Raw genomic sequence first — 21,237 nt, 5'->3', positions numbered from 1 at the left:
CCTTGGCAGCTGAGACCAAATCCCTCTGGGGAGGAGAGAGACGGAGTTGCCTAGCCCCCCCTCCCGAACCCTCCCTCAGCTGCCCCTGCAGTGGCTGCTGTGACATCAGGCAGGACCCCCTCTGGCTTTGTTTCCTCACCTAAGGAAGCGGCTGGCAGAGGAGTGGTTTTGAAAGGAGCAGTGTGGAACCTGTCTTCCACCCACAGAGCCTGCGGATTTCGCTGGAGTTTGAAAACCACAAGATAAAATGATCTTTTGCATTCTTCCATATAAGCCTTACCCCGCATCGTCTGATACAACAGCCACTAGCCACACGTGGTTATTAGAATTAGCTTAAATTAAGTTTTAAAATTCAGTTAGCCACCTTATACATGCTTAGGAGCCACATGTGGCTAGTGGCCACCACATTGGGCAGCACAGCTCTGCGCGCGCACACCCACACCCACACCCACTCACACACTCTTACTCTTTTTATGCAAATGGTAGCATGCATCCTGCTTTCTGCCTCCACTTGTGAAGATCTAATGAGACGGGGCCTTCACAACACACGGAAAGAGGAGGCTCAGAGCTAAGAGACGGCTTATGAAACCAGACAAGACAGACAGGCTCACTCACTCGCTGTCTAACCGTGATCATTTCCATGCCCTCTCCTTGCTGTGATTTCCTCACCTCACAGCAGGCATGGCGTAGGCACCTCACAGGCCGCACTGCATATTATACACACAAGCACCACGGGAAGCCTCTGGAGAACAGCCAGGAAACCGCAGCTCCTTTCCACCACCAGAGCTATTCGTTCTTCCCCAGGGGCCACGTGCAGCCATCACAGAACGGATACAACACTGCGCAGGCTGTTTCCAGTCTTTGTAACTACTCTGCACACACGGGACGAATTCCGCTGGATTCTACCAAAGTGCCCTCGAAGAGGTCCCCCTCCTTGTACGTTGGACACCCCACCCCACAACATGATGGCTACTCACTCCCTACAATTCCTAAGAGGATCCACAGAATTCAGAGAACTGTATGATTTTTTTCCACGCTCTGATGTTCCAGCATTCCAACTAGAATATTTTTAGTAAGGGAAAATCTGTTTTGAGGGAAACAGCACTTCCATACTAAGAAAATAATACTGGAAGGGGGCAGAAACAGAAGGCCGGGGAACCAGCTAGAATGTGAGAAACAGGCACCATGCTCTGTTGCCCGTGACTGTTTTGTTCTGATAAAGGAGGCACCTTCCGCCCCGGCTGGAGCTGCCCTGGAGCGGCAGCCTCCTCCCCGGTGGAGCTGCCTGCTCTCCGGAAACACAAACAGCTGTGCTGCGGAAACCAGACTCCCCAGCCCTGCTGCGTCCCGCAGGCCTAGCAGACCGCCAGCCTCTCACCTGTGAACTGCCCCCTGGCTCTTCCCTGGAACCCCAGCCCTTGCACATCACTCAGCCCTTCGAAGACCCCTAGTCCTTCTGCCTGTCTGTGCACAGCCCTTTGCTAAATGAGCAGCTGGCTGCAGAGCAGATGTCTGTGGCTGCCCTCTGCCCTCCCACTGCGGCAACAGTGGAATAAACGCTCATGTATGATTCAGCCCTGTCTCTGCTCCATTGACAGGCAGCACGGACCCCTTGTCTGTCTGGTTACAACACATGAAATAATTTGTTCTAAAGAATTTAGCTCCAAGACCAAGTTTAATTTCACTAGACAACCTTCACCTCACTTCCCAGAAAGACAGATTTAGTTTCTGAAGTCATAAGCGTCTGTGGCCAGATAACGTCTTTTCCCGATGAGCATTTCATGAATAAGAGAACAGCAAAAACACCCTGCAGATGTTCCCGGGCTAAGACTGCCTAAACAGCCCTCGTGCCCTCCCGGGGGACCCAGAGCACGGCAGCCAACGTCTGGCGCATCGCCCCGATGATGGCGAGTGGCTCGGTGCAGAGGCGCCACACTGCAGCCAGCCGCTGGCACGGCCCTCGCCCAGGGGAGAAGACAAAGCTCTTAAATCAGCCTCAGGAGAAACACGCTCACACGGCTCCATGTGGAAACCCTGGTTTTACTTCCTGAAGCTGGCAGGACACCTATCCTCCTATAGATAGGAAAAATGTGTGCACCGGCCACATCTGGATGCAGATGTCTCCGTTAAATAGTCCTCTAGAGGCAGAAGACTCCGCTAACTCGTGTCAAGACCTGTAAGTGGAGTCTGTTCTCTCCAAAAGCCCACCAGATCCCACCCCCCAGTTCCCCAGCGTTTCCTCAGAATTCGGCAGGGAGTGAATCCCTCCACCCTCAGCGGCTGGGCTGAGCCCTCCTGTGGGATTCTGGTCTCCCCAGATGTGCCCGGAGCTGGGCCTCTCAGCAGCAGCCACTCCCTCAGGGCGGGGGGTGGGGTCCCCGCTGTCCTGCTCAACCTGCCCAGCCTCCATCCCAGCCTGCTCCCTGCCTGCCCCCTCTTCCCTCTAGTTCTTCACCCACTTCATGACTGAACGCTCTGCAGCCTGTCCTGGTGGGCAAACACTTCCCCTCTCCTCAGGGCATGGAGGGTCTGCTCCCCCAGGCCTTCAGTATGGGGTGGTGCTGGTGGAGGGGTCTGCCTTCCATCCCCGGAGACAGAGAAAAACAGAGCAGCTCCTTCCCGTGTTAGGGAGGGGACCCTTCCACAGACACAAACACGGTCTAATTCAGTCTGCAGGGCCGGGCGGCGTTTCAGAGCCCCGGCGTGAGCGGTCTGCCGGCTGTGCCTCTGGGAGGCTGGGGTTTGCTGTGCGTTCCCTGGGGGGACCCACAGGATGGCGAATGGCACAGGATGGCGAATGGCTGAGAGCTACCGCAGGGCGCTGTGCTAAGGGAAACGGGCTGGACACAGGAGCCAGATGCTGTGAGACTTCACTTAAGTGAGGCCCCTGGAGTCGGTACGTTCACAGAAGTGGAGCAGAAGGGAGGGTGCAGGGCTGGGGCGGGGTGGGGTGACAGTGGGGGGGGGGGGCAGGAGAGAGGGGTGGGTATGCTGAATGGAGGTGGAGTTTCAGCCTGAGGAGATGGAAAGGTTCTGGGATACTAATGCCACTGACATTAATTCCACCGGCTTCTTTAGCCCTACATTTTAAAACTTTGATTTTGATGGAAAATGACTATTTACCCCAATTTGTTAAGAACTGACTGTAGCTTTAAACTTCACGTGATCACCTATTTGCCACTCAGATTCTTAGGCAAGGATGTCTGAGCTTCCCCACCTTCAACCACATGCTCACCAGGGAGGTGAGGAAGTCAGGAAAAAGAAAGCCAGTTATAAAAGTATACTAAAACATAAAGTAAGGTAGCTGAAATAAGACAAAATACACACCAATAAGCTACAAGAAATGTGAATGGCTAAATTCTGTTAGAGGACTTTTTAGGTTACACATAAAGCTAAACTATAAGAAACACACCCACAGCAAGCAAGCAGGGAAGACTAAATAGAGTATATCAGTGTATCATGTAGATAAAAACTGGACAGAAATGGGACAGTGATAGTAGTCCAAACATGCACACTTTTAGTCAAATGGTTTAACTGAAATAAAAGGTAAGAGCCACAAATCCTTAAGTCTGTTTCAAAATATTGAAAGCAAAAACTCTTAGAAATGAAATGTTTTGACAAAAACAATCAGAGGAAGAGACTTCAGTGCACCTCTCTCGGATGTCAGTGATCAGCCGGCCACACACTGGAGTCCCCCGTGGCCCGGTGGGCCTCACCGATACTGCGGCAGCTCTGCGCCATTCCTGCTGGGCCCGGGACACCAAGTGGGGCCGCGTTCCCTCCGTGTAACTGGGAGGTCCTTGCAAAGACTTATCCATACAAAGGGCACCCGGTTCAAAGAAAAGGTAAGTCTTCACTTCTGGGGAACGGGAAAATCGAAACTTCCATTTTTGAAAAATACGTTTGTGTTGATTTCAGACAGGAAGAGAAAGGGAGAGAGATGGAAACATCGATGATGAGAGAGAATCATTGATTGGCTGCCTCCTGCACGCCCCGCACTGGGGATCAAGCCCACAACACTGACATGTGCCCTGACTGGGAATCGAACTGTGACCTCCTGGTTCATGGGTCGATGCCAACCATTGAACCACACGGGCCGAGCAAAATAGAAGCTTCTAAATGAGAGTTTTCCCAACTTCTCCCCAGCAAAATTTCAGAAAAGTCCAGGCTGTCATTTGTCAGAGGCAGCGTCAGAGTTTTGTGTCCCAGAGTGTGACAGGTACCCCCTGGCAGAGAGCCAATACCCCAGGCGTGCTGAAGGCAGCAAACACGACTGAACTTTTTTTTTACTATGTACATGTGATAGGGTTGGTTTGTTTCTGTTTGCTAACATTATAACTAAAATAATCAGGTCTTATCAAACACAAAACTTCATTCACACCTAAACCAAGCAAAAGCCAAATCCCTTCATTACTAGCAGAGATTCCGCTACCCCCTCAGGAATAATATAATAGAGAGCGGATGCTCTGACCAAGTTGGAATTCTGCCCCCAGGAATTAAGAATGGTTCCCAATGAGGAAATTAATGTATAATGTAATACATATTTATTTCATAAATGGGTTAAAAGAGAAAACACCTTATGGATTGCCCAATAAATGCCAAAAAGGAATATGATACAACTGTCCTATTTCTGGATTTAAAAATGTATGTATATCAATACATATCCTATATAATAAAAGGCTAATATGCCCTAGCTGCTTTGGCTTGCAGTTGATAGAATGCTCTCCTGAGCAATGAAGGGTCCTAGGTTCAATTCTGGTCATGAGCACATGCCTGGGTTGCAGGCTTGATCCCTGATGGGAGACATGCAGGAGGTAGTCAATCAATGATTCTCTCTCATCATTGATGTTTCTATCTCTCTCTCCCTCTCCCTTCCTCTCTGAATCAATAAAAAAATTTTAAAAAAGCTAATATGCAAATAGACCGAACGATGGAACAACTGAACAACCAGTTGCTATGACATGTGCTGACCACCAGGGGATGTTCATGGAACATGGTGGGCTTTGGCAGCAGGCAGCAGAGCACGGAACATAGTGGGCATCGGCCGAGGCAGGGTAGTGGAGGAGGTGAGCAGGGGCACCAGACCAAGGCTGGTGGCTGTCATCGGGACGAGCCTCTGGTGGTTACTTAAAATTCTTTGCTCCTGTATGCCATGGTGCAGCCTGGTGTTTGCAGCCCTGCTCACAACCACTGCTGGCACGGGCCCCACTTGCACCCACTGCTGGTGCCAGAGCCGATCTCAGTAGCTCAGAGCTGTCAACGGGTGTGAGCAGTGGCTACCAGCCCTGATTGCTCCTGAGGGCTTCTCTACCTAACCCTGCTCCTGAGGGGCGATGAGGGCAGCTGCCGCTGCCTGCACCAGCCCCACTTGTACCCACTGCTTGTGCCAGCCGCAATCGCTCCATACCATTAGTAGGTGTGAGTGGGGCCGGCACCATCAGCATGTGGGAGAGGTGGCAGCGGGAGCAGGGCTGCCAGCAGACATGGGACTGGGGCCGTGGTGGGAGGGGCTGGGTGGGGGCGTGGAGGATGGGCTAAGACCTGCCCCATATGCCCACCCCAGCCTCGCAGCCCACAGTTCCTTTAAAGGTAAACGAATTTGCCCACTGGGCCCCTAGTGTGTGTGTGTGTGTGTGTGTATGTGTACTAGAGACCTGAAGCACGAAGATTTGTGCAAGAATGGGCCTTCTGAGAGAAACCAAGATGGCGGCATAGGGTAGACACCCGAATGCAGGCTACCAAAACAAATTTGAATTTAGAACTGAAAAACAGGGGAAACATCACCCTGAAGCGCCGGACGGCTGCCTGAGAGGAGGTTCTATCATCTGGGAAGGAGAAAGAAGGCACGCTGACCCTCAGGAACTGTGAAGGTGCAAAGAACTGTGCGCGCAAAAAGGCAGCCGCAAAGTTGGCTGCCGGCCTGCTTGTGGAGCGCGGAGAGGGCGGGCCGAGTTCGCTGATGGCTTACTCCCTGCGCGCGGAGAGGGCGGACAGCTAATGTGCGGCTGGCTTTCTTGTTCGGGAGGAAAACAGAACCACCCTATTGCACTGATAGACGGCCCCAGACAGGGAGCAGCCAGACTGTCAGGCAGTGGGCAGAGATCTCTCGGAGGTGTGTGAAGCCAGCGGCCATTACTGCAGAACTCAGGAACCAGACCCTCGTAGGGAGGGGCTGACCAAAGCTTGTCTGCACCACTTGAGACTACGCCCCATCCAAGCGGAGCACAGAAGCCCTTCCAGTGGCTAGCTTTCTCGTTCGTAGCGAATGAAACTCTCCTAGGGAGTGACAGACAGGAATCTAAAGTTTGTCTGCACCTATACCAAAGAGGTGCGTGCACCTGTAACCAATTGTGCGGGATTCAACAAAGCTTGTCTGTGCCACCCCGACACTCCGCCCCATTCAAGCGAAATACAGACACTTCTGATCCTCATAGCCAATTGGCTTGGAGATAAACGCTTCCAAGTGATACCAACAACAAGCAAGGCTTTAACAACAAGACTGCACACACAGCCCACAAAGAGCTACACCAAGACTGTCTACCTCAGGTAACTGGGAGGCTGACTCACTGAACCATATAGGACACCTTAGCACACAAAGCCACCCTACCAACTCAGGGAAGCTGTGAAAATGCTGAGACAAGGAAATAGATCACAAACAAAAGAAATGGAGGAAAAGAAGCGACTGGATACAGAGTTCAAAACCACGCTTATAAGGTTGTTCAAGAATTTCCTAGAAAAGGTCAATAAGACCTATGAGGATATAAAAAGGGATCAACAAGAACTAATAAGGGATCAAAAAGAAATAAAGAATACATTGTCTGAAATAAAAAATATTATACAGAGTCCTAAAAACAGAATGGAAGATCACAAGAATCAAGTAAAAAAAATTGGAACATAAAAGAGCCAGAAGACATTCCTCTGCAGAAGCAAGAAGACAAGAGAATCCAGAAAGTTGAAGATAATGTAAGAAACCTCTGGGACAACTTCAAGCGAACCAACATCAGGATTATGGGGGTCCCAGAAGATGAGAGAGCAAGATACCGAAAGAATACAGGAAGAAATAGTGACAGAAAACTTCCCCCACCTGGTGAAAGAATTAGACTTACACGTCCAGGAAGTGCACAGAACTCCAAACAAAAGGAATTCAAAGACGACCATACCAAGACACATCATAATTAAAATTCCAAGAGCAAAAGACAAAGAGAGAATATTAAAAGCAGCAAGAGAAAAGCAGGGAGTTACCTATAAAGGAGCGCCCATAGGATTGTCAGCTGATTTCTCAACAGAAACCATGCAGGCCAGGTGGGAATGGCAAGAAATATTCAAGGTGATGAACAGCAAGAACCTACAGCCAAAAATAATCTACCCAGCAAAGCTATCACTCAGAATCGAAGGACAGATAAAGAGCTTCACTAATAAAAAAAAGCTAAAGGAGTTCATCACTGCCAAACCAGAATTATATGAATTGCTGAGGGGGTTCTTTCGGAAGAGAAAGTAAATAAAGATATAAACTATGAACAACAAATACATAATTATCAACAAGTGAATCTAAAAACCAAGGGAATTAAAAAAAAATCTGATGAACAATATTAACTGGTGAATATAATAGAATCAGAGGTATGGAAGGGGAGTGAACTGATGATTCTCGGGGAAAAGGGGAGAGGGGGATGTGGGAAGAGACTGAACATAAACTGTGCACCTATGGATGAGGACAATGGGGGGTGGGGAAAGAGCAGAGGGTGGGGTGGGAACCTGGTGGAGGGGAGCAATGGAGGGGGCGAATGAGGAACATTTGTAATAATATGAACATAAAGATTTATTAAAAAAAAATGGGCCTTCCTTCCCCTGGCTGCTGGCACCACCTTTCTCCACCCGGAGCTGCCTTTCCACCTTCTCATGGCGCCCAGAGGCCTGGAGCTGCTGGGACAGTGCAGATCGCCATGGCAACAACACAAGCATTCTGCTCCACCCCTAGCTGCTTGGCACCTGTGTATGCAAATTAAACTAACATCTTTAAAAAATATATATATTTTATTGATTTTTTACAGAGAGGAAGGGAGAGAGCTAGAGAGCTAGAAACGTCAATGAGAGAGAAACATCGACCAGCTGCCTCTTGCACACCCCCTACCGGGGATGTGCCCACAACCAACGTACATTCCCCTGACTGGAATTGAACCTGGGACCTTTTAGTCTGCAGACCGACACTCTACCACTGAGCCAAACCGGTTTCGGCTAAACTGACATCTTTGTTGGGTTAATTTGCATACTCACTCCTGATTGGCTGGTGGGCATTGTCAAGGCAGGTCAATTTGCATCTTTCTCTTTTATTAGTATAGACAGTATATGTACATATGCATATGTATCTTAATATATAAAAATGCAAGGTCTGTAACATTAAAAATGACTGAAGGCTCTACCAACTGGAAGTCAGTGCTGGGTTGCTGTGGTGAGATCAGGCCAGTGGGGGAGGGCATTTGGGGGCAACCAGGTTGGCAGGGGAGGGTAGCTGGGGGCGAGATCAAGCCAGCGGGGGAGGGCAGTTGGGGGTGAGATTAGGCTGGCAAGGTAAGACCATTGGGGGAAAGATCAGGCTGGCAGGGGAGAGCAGTTAGGGGGGCAAGATCAGTCCAGCAGGGGAGGGTCTTTGGGGGCGAGATCGGGCCAGCACAACCGGGCTGGCAGGGGAGGGCAGCTGGGGGAGAGATCAGGCCAACAGGGGAGAGCAGTTGGGAGCAAGATCAGGCCGGCAGGGGAGGGCAGTTAGGGGCAATCCGGTAGGGAGACAAAGAGGTTAGGGGCGATCAGGTAGACAGGCAGAGGGGTTAGAGATCATTAGGCAGGCAGGCAGGTGAGTGGTTAGGAGCCAGTGGTCCCAGATTTCGAGAGAGATGTCCAACCGCCTGTGAGATAGGGCCTAAACTGGCGGTGGGACATCCCCCCAGGAGTCCCCGATTAGAGAGGGTGCAGGGATACGTGTTGTTGTTGTTGTTTTTTTAAATATTTATTGATTTCAGAGAGGAAGAGAAAGGGAGAGATAGAAACATCAATGATGAGAGAGAATAATTGATTAGCTGCCTCTTGCAAGTCCCACACTGCGGAGGAACCTAGGCATGTGCCCTTGACTGGGATCAAACCTAGGACCCTTCAGTCCACAGAATGATGCTCTATCCACTGAGCCAAACTGGCTAGGGCAAGGCTATGTTTCTTATTGTTTGTTTAAAGGGAGGGAGGAAGGGAGGGAGGGGGGAGGGAGGGAGAGAGAGAGACTGATGTGAGAGAGAAACATTGATTGGTTGCCTCCCATATGTGCCTCAACTGGGGATCAAACCTGCAATGGTATGTGCCCTGACCGGGAATTGAACCTGCCACCTTTTGGTGTGTGGGATGACATTCTACCAGGTCAGGGCTGAGAGTTAATATGTTTAAATCCTGAGACTTCCAGGTAAAGATGGAAGATTGGCTCAGATGGTTTGAGTGTCATCCTGTACACCAAAAAGCTTGATTCCTGGTCAGGGCTAAAGGTAGGTTGTGGGTTCGATACCGTTGGGGTGCACACGGGAGGCAATCAATTGATGTGTCTCTTTCACATTAATGTTTCTCTCTCACTCCCCCCCCCCCCCCCCCCGCCCTCCACACACACACACACCCCTTCCTCTTTCTCTCTAAAAATAAAAAACATAGCCTTGGTGAGGATCAAAACAAAAAGATTTCGACATGCTATGACATGGATGAGCCTTGAGAAATAAGCAAGTCATCAAAGGACAAACACTGTGTGATCCCACTTATATGAGGTCCCTGGATAGTCAAATTCATAGGAAGAGAAAGTAGAATGGTGGTTTTCAAGGGAACGGAGCACTGTTGCTTAATGGGCACAGAGTTTCAGTTTTGCAAGATGAGGAAGTTCTAGAGATTGTTGCAAAGCAATGTGACTATACTTAACTAGTGCATTGTACACTTAAAAATGGTTAAAATAGTAAATTTTGTTATGCTTATTTTACCACAATTAAAGATTTAAAAATTGAACTGATACAAGAACACGATGGCAGAAATAAAACATTTAATAGATTTGGGAAGATGAAGTTAAGGAAGTGTCTCAAACAAAACTGCAAAACAGAGAAATGGAATAAAAAGTTGAAAAGAGAGATAGAGGACCAGGCTAGGAGGAGTTCTGGAGAAAGAAAACAGAGTAGAAACCGCCAACAAACTCATTTAAAAAAAACTATGTCATGAGTTATCTTGTTGAGGAGGTGCAGTGAAGGCCAGGCAGGCTCTGGAGTTTTACAATGTGGACCAGCCAGGGTAGCCTGCAAGCCCCTGGGGACAACTCATTACACACGAAGGAATGGGACAATTCTGTTGTCTCTGCCACACTGGGAACTAAAAGGCACTGGGGCAATGGCGGCTACAAAATTATAAAGGAAAGGACTTTATGGCCTAATGCACTTTATCCAACAAATCCATCAAGTGTAAGGGTAAACAAAGATGCAAAGTCATAAAATTTTGTCTTCCATAAGCCCTTTTTCAGGAAGATACTAGAGGAACCAAAACAAGAAAGGAAAGAATAGGATATGGTACACAAGATCAAAGAGAGAGTCACACAGGCATACAGGGACATCCTAGCACCAGCCCAAGAGCATATGAACTGGAGAGACTCCCGCCCGGGCAGACTGGTGCTCTGTGTAAACCACGCACGTGTGCCCCCCAGTCAGGCCCAAAGTGCCTCTCTCATCTGTGCTGGGTGTGGTGGAAACCCGCCTGAAACCCAAGTTAGCAGATGCCAATCAAGGCCAATGCTGAACAGACTGTGAGGACAGCCATCTCAGGCCTGTCACTCACTCTTCTGCAGAAACAAGCTGCCAACAGCCTGAGTCCTGAGTTCTAGAGCAAGCATGTCAAGGTCCACGACAAATATTTTTGCGGCCAAACCAATATAATGGTATGTAAGAAACATACTAAATGTTGTAACCTAATTTTTACGATAGTCTGTTATACATAATCTCTCTATATAAAAGCCTAATAATCAAACTGTCCTCTTGGGAGTTTGACCACACGTTTGATCGCTCACTATAATGTGTGCTGACCACCAGGGGCAGCATAGAATGAAGGAAGGCCCTGGCTGGCAGTTGGAAGGCTGTGATCAGCCCTTATCACCAGCCAATCGTAGGGACCCTACCCATGCACAAATTTCATTGCACCAGGCCTCTAGTTATTAATAATGAACTACAACGTTCGCTAATGACTGATGACTATAATCAGGTTGCATTAATTTTCCTTACGCACCTTATGTGCAGATGCACCATTTCTCTCCGCTAATACTAGCAGTGAATATTTTAGCAGCCGATTCCCACATCATTAGTCTTGGACTGACTTGTTTGGTGTGTGCAACAGGAAATATTTCACTTTCAGAGAACAAGAAATATAGGTTTATTTGTGTTACGCTTATTAATTTGTGCAGGTATTCAGTGTCTGATAAGTTACTGTTCAAGAAAAAAAATATTAATTTCTATTAAAATGTTCTATTATTTTTAAAAAATATATTTTATTGATTTTTTTTTTTTCAGAGAGGAAGGGAGAGGGATAGAGAGTTAGAAACATTGATGAGAGAGAAACATCGATCAGCTGCCTCCTGCACACCCCTTTCCAGGGATGTGCCCTCAACCAGGTTTTTTTTTTTTTTTAAATAAAACTTTGTTTATATTATTACAAATGTTCCTCATTCCCCCCCCCCCCTCCATTGCTCCCCTCCACCCGGTTCCCACCCCACCCTCTGCCCTTTCCCCACCCCTCATTGTCCCCATCCATAGGTGCAGTTTTTGTTCAGTCTCTTCCCGCACCCCCCTCTCCCCTTTTCCCCAAGAATCGTCAGTCCACTCCCCTTCTATACCTCTGATTCTATTATATTCACTAATTAATATTGTTCATCAGGTTTTTTAATTCCCTTGGCTTTTAGTTTCACTTGTTGATAGTTATGTATTTGTTGATCATAAGTTTTATCTATATCTTCCTTCCTCTTCCTAAAGAACCCCTTTCAGCAATTCATATAATACTGGTTTGGTGGTGATGAACTCCTTTAGCTTTTATTTATTTATTTATTTTATTTTTTAATTTTTATTAATGAAGCTCTTTATCTGGCCTTCGATTCTGAGTGATAGCTTTGCTGGATAGAGTATTTTTGGCTGTAGGTTCTTGCTATTCATCACCTTGAATATTTCTTGCCAATCCCGTCTGGCCTGCATGGTTTCTGTTGAGAAATCAGCTGACAATCGTATGGGTGCTCCTTTATAGGTAACTCCCTGCTTTTCTCTTGCTGCTTTTAATATTCTCTCTTTGTCTTTTGCTCTTGGAATTTTAATTATGATGTGTCTTGGTGTGGTCCTCTTTGGAATCCTTTTGTTTGGGGTCCTGTGCACTTCCTGGACTTGTAAGTCTATTTCTTTCACCAGGTGGGGGAAGTTTTCTGTCACTATTTCTTCCAGTATTCTTTCGGTATCTTGCTCTTTCTCTTCTGATGGGACCCCCATAATTCTGATGTTGGTTCGCTTGAAATTGTCCCAGAGGTTTCTTACACTATCTTCAACTTTCTGGATTCTCTTATCTTCTTGCTTCTGTGGAGGAGTGTCCTCTGGTTCTTTGTGTTCCAAATCTTTGACTTTATTCTTGCGATCTTCTATTCTGTTTTTAGGACTCTGTATAATATTTTTTATTTCAGACAATGTATTCTTTATTTCTAGTTGATGCCTTTTCATATTCTCATAGGTCTCGTTTATTTTATCGGCCTTTTCTAGGAAATTTTTGAAAAACCTTGTAAGCGTGGTTTTGAACTCTATATCCAGTCGCTTCTTGTCCTCCATTTTTTTGTTTGTGATCTGTTTCCTTGTCTCGGTATTTTCGCTGCTTCCCTGAGTTGGTAGGGTGGCTTTGTGTGCTAAGGTGTCCTATATGGTTGAGTGGGTCAGCCTCCCAGTTACCTGAAGTGGACAGTCTTGGTGTAGCCTTTTGTGGGCTATGTGTGCAGTCTTGTTGTTAAAGCCTTGCTTGTTGTTGGTATCATTGGGAAGCGTTGATCTCCAAGCCAATTGGCTATGAGGATCAGAATTGTCTCAGCTAGGAGGGTTTCTGTATTCCCCTTGGATGAGGCGGAGTCTCAGGATGGCACAGCCAAGCTTTGGTGAATCCCGCAAGATTGGTTTAGGCACGCGCAACCTCTTTGGTATAGGTGCAGACAAGCTTTAGATTCCTGTCTGTCCCTTCCTAGGAGAGTCCTATTTGCGGCGAACGAGAAAGCTAGCCACTGGAAGGGCTTCTGTGCTCCGCTTGGATGGGACGGAGTCTCAGGGTGATGCAGAAAAGCTTTGGTCAGCCCCTCCCTACGAGGGTCTGGTTTCCGAGTCCTGCAGTAATGGCCGCTGGCTTCACACACCTCTGAGAGATCTCTGCCCACTGCCCGACAGTCTGGCCTCTCCCTGTCTGGGGCCATCTATCAGAGCAATAGGGTGGTTCTGTTTTCCTCCCGAACAAGGAAGCCAGCCGCGCATTAGCTGTCCACCCTCTCCACACACAGGGAGTAAGCCAGTAGCGAACTCGGCCCGCCTTCTCCGTGCTCCGCAAGCAAGCCAGCAGCGAAGTCTGGCAGCCACCTTTTCGTGCGCAGTTCTCCGCACCTTCATAGTTCCTGAGGTTCAGCGTGCCTTCTCTCTCCTTCCCAGATGGTAGAGCCTCCCCTCAGCCAGCCGTCCAGCAGTTCAGGGTGATGTTTCCCCTGTTTTCCAGTTCTAAATTCAAATTTGTTTTGGTAGCCTGCATTTGGGTGTCTACCCTATGCTGCCATCTTGGATTCTCTGCCCTCAACCAGGTTTGATAGGAATCAAACCTGGGACCCTTTAGTCTGTAGGCCGACGCTCTATCCACTGAGCCAAACCAGTCAGGACTAAAATGTTCTTTTATTTCATGTTAACGATGATTCATTTATTTCAGCTCTTTGTATTCAGCATGTCTCTATTGAAATAAACCTACGTTTCTATGGAAACTGAAGCTTTTGGTTTTTTTTTGCAGCCACATAAACTTAAACCTCGTCTATTTGGCCCGTGTTAGCCTTTGAGTTTCACATGCTTGCTCTAGAGTAAGCTTGCTCTCAGTTCTCCTTCCAAACTCTTGGGAAGAGGCGGGCTGGCCAGCTCAGGCTGTGCACGACGTGAGGTCTGCTCCTCTGACCACGTACCACAGAGGAAGGTGGGAGAATCCCACCCCATCTGCTGTGCAGACAACCTCCCTGGTATTTCCACACTCTTTAACTTACATTTTTGTTAAAAAACAATTATTATTACTCACAGTTTCATACATGCACAAACAACTGAGAATGGGAAAGGGGCTCGTAAGCATGCAGCTCAGGATACAAAGCCGAGTGGGTTTATGGATTACCGAGAGCTGATTGTATGTCCACCACAGCTTGCGAAATAAAGCCTTTCAACTTCACTTTCCAAATAAACTCTACTTGCCTTAGAATATAGAACAATACATAGTGCCATTTAAAATGTCCACACAACCCGGCTGGCGTGGCTCGTGGTTGAGCATTGACCTATGAACCAGGAGGCTATGGTTTGATTTCTGGTCAGGGCACATGCCTGGGTTGAGGGCTGGATGCCCAGTGTGGGGTGTGCAAGAGGTAGCCAACCAATGATTCTCCCTCTCTTTCCTTCTCCCCTCTACCTTCCTCTCTAAAGTCAATAAAAATATATTTAAAAAATGAAATGTCTACACAAATCAAGATGTGCCATAAGCAGCTGCAGAAGCTGAGACACCGGGTGAAAAAGGGCAACAGAGTGGAGGCCAATAATGACAGTCATGTCTACTGAGAACCTATCTTTATGATGAGGCCAGAAAAGAACCACTTTAATGACAGTAAATAAAACAAAGCATTTCATATTCTTTGAATTGTGCGTGTGGCTCTCAAGGGTCCTGTCTCAAGAAGGAAAACAGCTGGAGCCCCAAACGGCCTGCACCGCGCAGGCCGCTGGCACTGGACGCACATGTGCTGCCTGTGGGAATGCGGAGAGGAAAAACAGAACTTGGCCAGCTACAGGGTGCTCTTTCCAGATGCAAAATAAGGCTTGCTTGGAACAAGACAAAGGCTGCCTTTTCTCTAACAGGAAAGAATATGGAGCTCCTAGCTAATTGGCTAGAAGCAGGTTCAATGATACCTTATTTGTGCCTTTGTGAGTGTGTCCCCTGCCAGGCGATTTCTTGCTACAGAAACCATAAATGTTTAAGTCTCTTGCTATCTGAACACTTGCTTCTTACTACCATGCAAGGACCAAATGGGATGTGAACAGCAGGATACCGTGTACATATTTATCTAAGGGAGGGGCCGGCCAACTTCTGTTACAGGCCCAGGTACAGAAGAGTTTTGGTTTTAAAAGTCATAGTTTTACATTCCTGTGCACTTTCCGTGTAAAAGCAGCTACAGGCAATAAGTGAGTGACCAGGTGACTGTGCTCCAATCAAGCTCATTTAGAAATATTGCAGGACCTAAATCCAGAGTACCAGGACCACACCCACATTCCTCCATGTCTCTACCTCAAACAGCAGAGCTCTAATGATATAAACGTTCATTTTTACAGTCTCTAAAAAGGCCAGGCCAAAGTGAAAAAATTCTGAGTTATAGCACGTACAAATCAGGGAAAAGACATTATTTGGGAAAGTGTCACTTTTTCTAAAAAAGCTTTATCAGTCATTTATGTTTATATTTTAATTAAAAAGATGCTGTTATAAAAATCGGCTTGCCACATGGCTGTGAAGTGGCTGGCAGAGAGATGGAGGGGCCTACCCTGCAGGCTCCCAAGCCCGTTCTGCACACTGTGATGCCTTAGGCGCCCTGTTCTTTCACTTTCAAAATTTCCTCAGAAAGATCTGGTTTAATTATTCTATACTAGAGGCCCAGTGCACGAAATTCCTGCACTTGGAGGGGAGGGTCTTTCAGCCTGGCCTGCGCCCCCTTGGAGTCCAGGAGCCCTCAGGGGATATCTGACTGATGGCTTAGGGAGGGCCTAAGCTGGCAGTCGGACATCCATAGACTCAACCAAATGGCAGAACAACCGGTTGCTATGACGTAAGAGCTGCCCCTTGGGGGTCAGTACGCTACCACACAGGAGCGCCACTCAGCCAGAAGCTGGGCTCACGGCTGGTGAGCCAATGGTGGTGGGAGCCTCTCCTGCCTCCACTTCAGGTGGGCAGTAAGGAGCCAGGGGTCCTGGCAGTTAGACACCCCAGAGGGATCCTGGACTGCGAAAGAGTGCAGGCTGGGCTGAGGGATCCCCCTCCAGTGCACAAAATTTCATGCACTGGGCCTCCAGTTGATTATAATATACTTTTATAGCTGTTTCATTCAAACTTTTGCCTCTAAATTATGTCATTATATAACATTTGATACAAAAAATATATTTGGGCTCTGAATCATAACAATGACACGATTACCTGTGGATCCCACCTACCAAATAAAAACCAACATACCTTGCATCTCTCTCATTTTGTTTTACTTCAATTCTTTTTTATTATACCAAGTAATACACAGGTATGTTTAAAGTTATTTTGATGAGATTTATAATTTAAATAGCAGTTTCTACCGCTCTGCCCTTATCCATCTCAGATCCCCCATATTAGCTCTTCTAATTGCCCTTTAAAAATTAATAACAGGTTTATTAAGATATTTCACATATCATAAATTTTACCATTTTATTTATGTATTTTAAAAAATATTTTTTATTGATTTCAGAGAGGAAAGGAGAGGGAGAGAGATAGAAACAATGATGAGAGAGAATCATTGATTGGCTGACTCCTGCATGCCCCACACTAGGGATTGAGCTCATAACCCAGGCATGTGCCATGACTGGGAATTGAATCGTGACCTCCTGGTTCATAGGTCAAAGGTCAACCACTGAGCCATGCCAGCCAGGCGACTTTACCCTTTAAAAATGTACAATTCAGTAGCTTTTAGTAGAGTCACAGGTCATACAACCAACACACTAATTCCAGCACAAGTGTATCATCACCAAAGAAACCTGTGCCCAGCCACTTCCTGGCCTCCCGCCCTCAGCCTCCAATCTACTTTCTGACCTGTGACTTTGCTCACACTGGACATTTCATACAAAGGAAACCATATAATATGCAGCCTTTTGGATCTGGCTTCTTTCCTTTAAAAAGATGCAATTAAAATATTTCTTTCTGTTAAAAACTTACATGCTCATTGCAGAAAATGAAAAATTCACAGGAAAGCATGAATAAAATTTAAGTACTCATCCAGTGATAACTGCTGTTAATGTTAATATAACATTTATATAAATAATTTTTACAGAATTGGAAGCATACTATATTGCTTTAGAACCTATCGACCTAATATAATGGACACACTTTTTCTAGTTCCTTTAAATATATTTTCACAAAGCAAGATTCTTAAGCTTGATTCCCCTATTATTAGAAATCTGTATTATTTCTAGTTCTTTAAAAATAACTTTAAATAATAAAACTGTAATCAACTTGTTCAAAATTGTATCCTCATAGTCTTCACAATTACTTTCTGGAAACACAATTCTTGAGCTAAAGGGCACTCATGTTTGAGATTCCTGGCACATATTTCCCTCCCCGGAGGCGGCATTCATGCTCACCCCCACCCGTGGGGCAGCAGAAACTTCATTCTGATCATCTGATCATTAAAACACAAAATCTCCCCAAATGGCAGGTGCAATATTACAGTTAAAATTTCATTCTATAAAGTTCAAATGCAGACAAAACTAAGTTAGCATGTGGGGTGTACACTTTAGCAGAAAGCTCTGAGGGAGATAACGGCAGCTGTCACCGGCGGGAGGGGCGGGGCTGGATTTCTGCAGTGGTGCGGCTGTTCCTGAAACTGTCTGATGCACTTATCTCTGTGTGCCACGGTCCTAATGGAAAAGCTTACATCACATCAGGTATTACTTTGTCTAACTTCCACAGAAAACACTGCTCTGGTAAATGGAAATTCCTAAACTAAATGCAAACAACTCTTAAAGGAACAGAGAAATGCTGAAGGCTCAGCTAGGCGGGACCTGGAGGGAATCAGGAAAGAGATTTATAAGGGCCCTTTCTGGGAAGATGATTCCACAAAAGCCGAAGCGGCCGGCCGGGTGCTGCTTGGGGAGTTTACGCCTCCTCTGAGCAGAGGAGCCCTCCCGCAGGAGACGGTTCCGCACTTCGGGACAGGCGCGGGGCTGGAGTGCAGACTGGCTCCCAGCCCACCAGCCGCTGTTGGATACCTCTGGGCCACGCACAACTGCAACCGGCAGCCCCGAAAGATGGCAGCGCCATCACCGGCCTAGAGAGCACAGGACACACGGAACACACAGTGGCTTGGACACCAGAGCCAGAGCGGTTGGAAGCGGTGGACACCCCTTACCGCGTAGCCTTCTGTCTTCTTCTGGCACCACTTCAGCAGAGCGTTGCGCTTCGAGCCACCGTACTCCCGGGCCAGGGCAGCCAGAGGGTCTCTTCTTCCCACACTAGTTGGAAAGGGGAGCACACAGCAAAGAGAAGATGTGAGTTTTTAGAGCCCTCAAATATATAATAAATAAATAACTTTATTAGAAAAGCAGAAGTCTAGGTCATTCCAGTAAGACTCCAAAAAAAACAAACAAACACACACACACACAAAACAACAACAACCAAATTAGTCAGATTAGCAATACATTTTAATGTCTCAGGATAAGAAAGAAAAATTAGATTGTCTTTCTTGACTATTAAAAGTATATATAATAGGTCTTTTAAAAAAAATGTTAAGTCCACCTATTACTCTAGCCATCTAGCCTTTTATTTGTTTACTTAGTATAGTATCATTTTAATTAAAGATACCTATAGAACTCACTTGTTAGGGTCCCACTTATGTCTGCATGTATATAAAAGGTAGGGTAGAAGGCAGTGGTCAGCAAACTGCGGCAAATGCGGATCAAAAACACTAGATTGGCTGCTTGTGGGTGAGACGCTGGGAATGGAGGTGAAAGGCAAAAGTATGTAACAATTACTCAAAAGGCGGCTTTCAAACTCCAAAGGTGATACCAATGCTCTTCCATTCTTGGTACAGTAACTCAATTCTGAGCCCCATTTAGCCAAAGGAAGTGATTTTCCAGGAGCAAGAGTTCAAGTGCCCATACTCAATCCTATCTAATAAAAGAGTAATATGCAAATTGGCCATCACTACAACACAAGATGGTTGCCCCCATGTGGACACAAGATGGCCGCCACAAGATGGGCAGCAGGGGAGAGAGTTGGGAAGGACCAGGCCTGCAAGGGAGGGCAGTTGTGGTGATCATGCCAGCAGGAGAGGGCAATTAGGGGTGACCAGGCCAGCAGAGGAAGGAAGTTGGGGGGACCAGACCTGCAGGGGAGAGCAGTTGGGGGGACCAGGCCTGCAGGGGAGGGCAATTAGGGGCAAACAGGCTGACAGGGGAGCAGTTTCAATTAGGCTGGCAGGGGAGTGGTTAGGGGTGATAAGGCTGTCAGGCAGAAGCACTTAGGGGCAATCAGAAAGGCAGGCAGGTGAGCAGTTGGGAGCCAGCCATCTTGGATTGTGAGAGGGATGTCCGACTGCCCCTTTAGTCCCAATCCTACTGATCCCCCTAAGGGGGAGTCAGACATCCCTCGAGGGGTCCCAGATTGGAAAGGGTGCAGGCTAGGCTGAGGGACACACACTCCTGTGCACGGATTTCATGCACCGGGCCTCTAGTTTTTCTGTAAATGTCTATGTTAATGTTATGCTGCCTAAAACTCCCAAATTCTGAAAAGGGACTTAAGATCACACGGTTTCTTCCATGAGGAAGCCAGGGAAGAAGGATTTATAGTCCCATCCCACTGGAATACCGTTTCCCCAAAAATAAGACAGTGTCTTATATTAATTTTTGCTCCCAAAGATGCACTAGGTCTTATTTTCAGGGGATGTCTTATTTTTCCATGAAGAAGAACACGGTACACATTTATTGTTAAATGAAAATAAAGGAAATTTATTACCTGCATACGGTACGGTAGTACGGTAGTTGTCAACACAAACCAGACAAACTGTGAATCCTATAGTATCAAGAATTTACTCATTTATTCAATGACAATCATGTCATCATCTTCTGGAACATCATCAAAACAATCCAATTCCTGAATTTCCTGGTGAATTTCTTGTGACTCCATTTCTTTAAGAATCAGTGGACCAAAACTCTCATGTTTAGCCTGGGGGGGGGGCTTATTTTAGGAGGGATGCCTTATATTTCACTCAGAAGGAAACCTGTAAGTAGGTCTTATTTTCGGAGGATGTTTTATTTTCGGGGAAACACGGTAGTCCGCGATTTCCCGGGACTGTGTGCAGGAGAGCAGGGAGAGAGCAGAACAGAGGGCAGGACATGTCTGGAGGGTGAACTGTAGTAGCGGCACATCAGAGCAGCAGGATTTACCCCATTTGCACGTACATCACCGCGACACAAGAGTGTTCACAGCAGTGTGGTGGGCAGGAGGACAGGCATGAGGACAGCAAAGACGATGGGCAAGGAACAGGTCACCAGGGCAGAGAGCCCCCAGTGCCTAGCAAAGGCAAAACTGGGAAAACAAGGACCTCAAACCCCATTGAGTTTCCTCCCAGCACACCCCTCGTCATGCAGCTCGGACCCTCCCTGACCTTTCCACTCTTGGCATGTCATTAGTCATGTGGTAGACCCCCTGGGAGGAGGAACAAAAGGCTGAAAAGTGGCTTCAAGTAACTTTGTGTGGGTCCTTGCGTGACCAATCCCTTAAGCCAGTGGTTGGCAAACTGTGGCTTGCAAGCCACATGCGGCTCTTCAGCCCCTTGAGTGTGGCTCTTCCACAAAATACCACGTGTGGGCGCACATGTACAGTGCGACTGAAACTTTGTGGCCCACGCGCAGACATTGGCTTTCGGCCTGGATGAGTCTATTTTGAAGAAGTGGCGTTAGAACACTCAAGGGGCCAAAGAGCCGCATGTGGCTGGAGAGCCCCAGGTTGCCGACCACGGCCTTAAGCATTAACCCCTAGGATAACATCAGTTGTGTTTCTGCTCCAGGCCCAGAAAAGAGGCAAAACCAGACAAGGGACTGACCTTAAGACCAGCTACAGTGACAAATGACACTTTGCCCTGGTGCCGACCAATCAGTGGGGACCATGACCCTGAAAGGACACCCCTGGAAAGGTGACCAATACTCTATTGAGATCCTCCCC

At 47.1% G+C, this 21,237-nt stretch overlaps 1 protein-coding gene across 5 annotated transcripts in view; it reads right to left on the bottom strand.

The window, feature by feature from the left end:
• Positions 1 to 21,237, bottom strand: part of SPECC1 (sperm antigen with calponin homology and coiled-coil domains 1) — a 212,778-nt gene that overhangs the window by 15,965 nt on the left and 175,576 nt on the right. For all 5 annotated transcript variants that reach the window (XR_014792949.1, XM_084861498.1, XM_084861499.1 and 2 more), the window contains one exon: positions 18,425 to 18,527. Coding sequence is in view for 4 of the 5 variants with exons in the window: in XM_084861498.1 (XP_084717624.1) it covers positions 18,425 to 18,527 (103 nt within the window). In the remaining variant the exon portion in view is untranslated. The remainder of the gene's footprint in view (positions 1 to 18,424; positions 18,528 to 21,237) is intronic.

Source organism: Pipistrellus hanaki (assembly GCF_964339955.1).
Source record: "Pipistrellus hanaki genome assembly, chromosome: 16".
Classification (NCBI taxonomy): Eukaryota; Metazoa; Chordata; class Mammalia; order Chiroptera; family Vespertilionidae; genus Pipistrellus; species Pipistrellus hanaki.
This window is presented reverse-complemented; position numbering and strand designations above follow the sequence as displayed.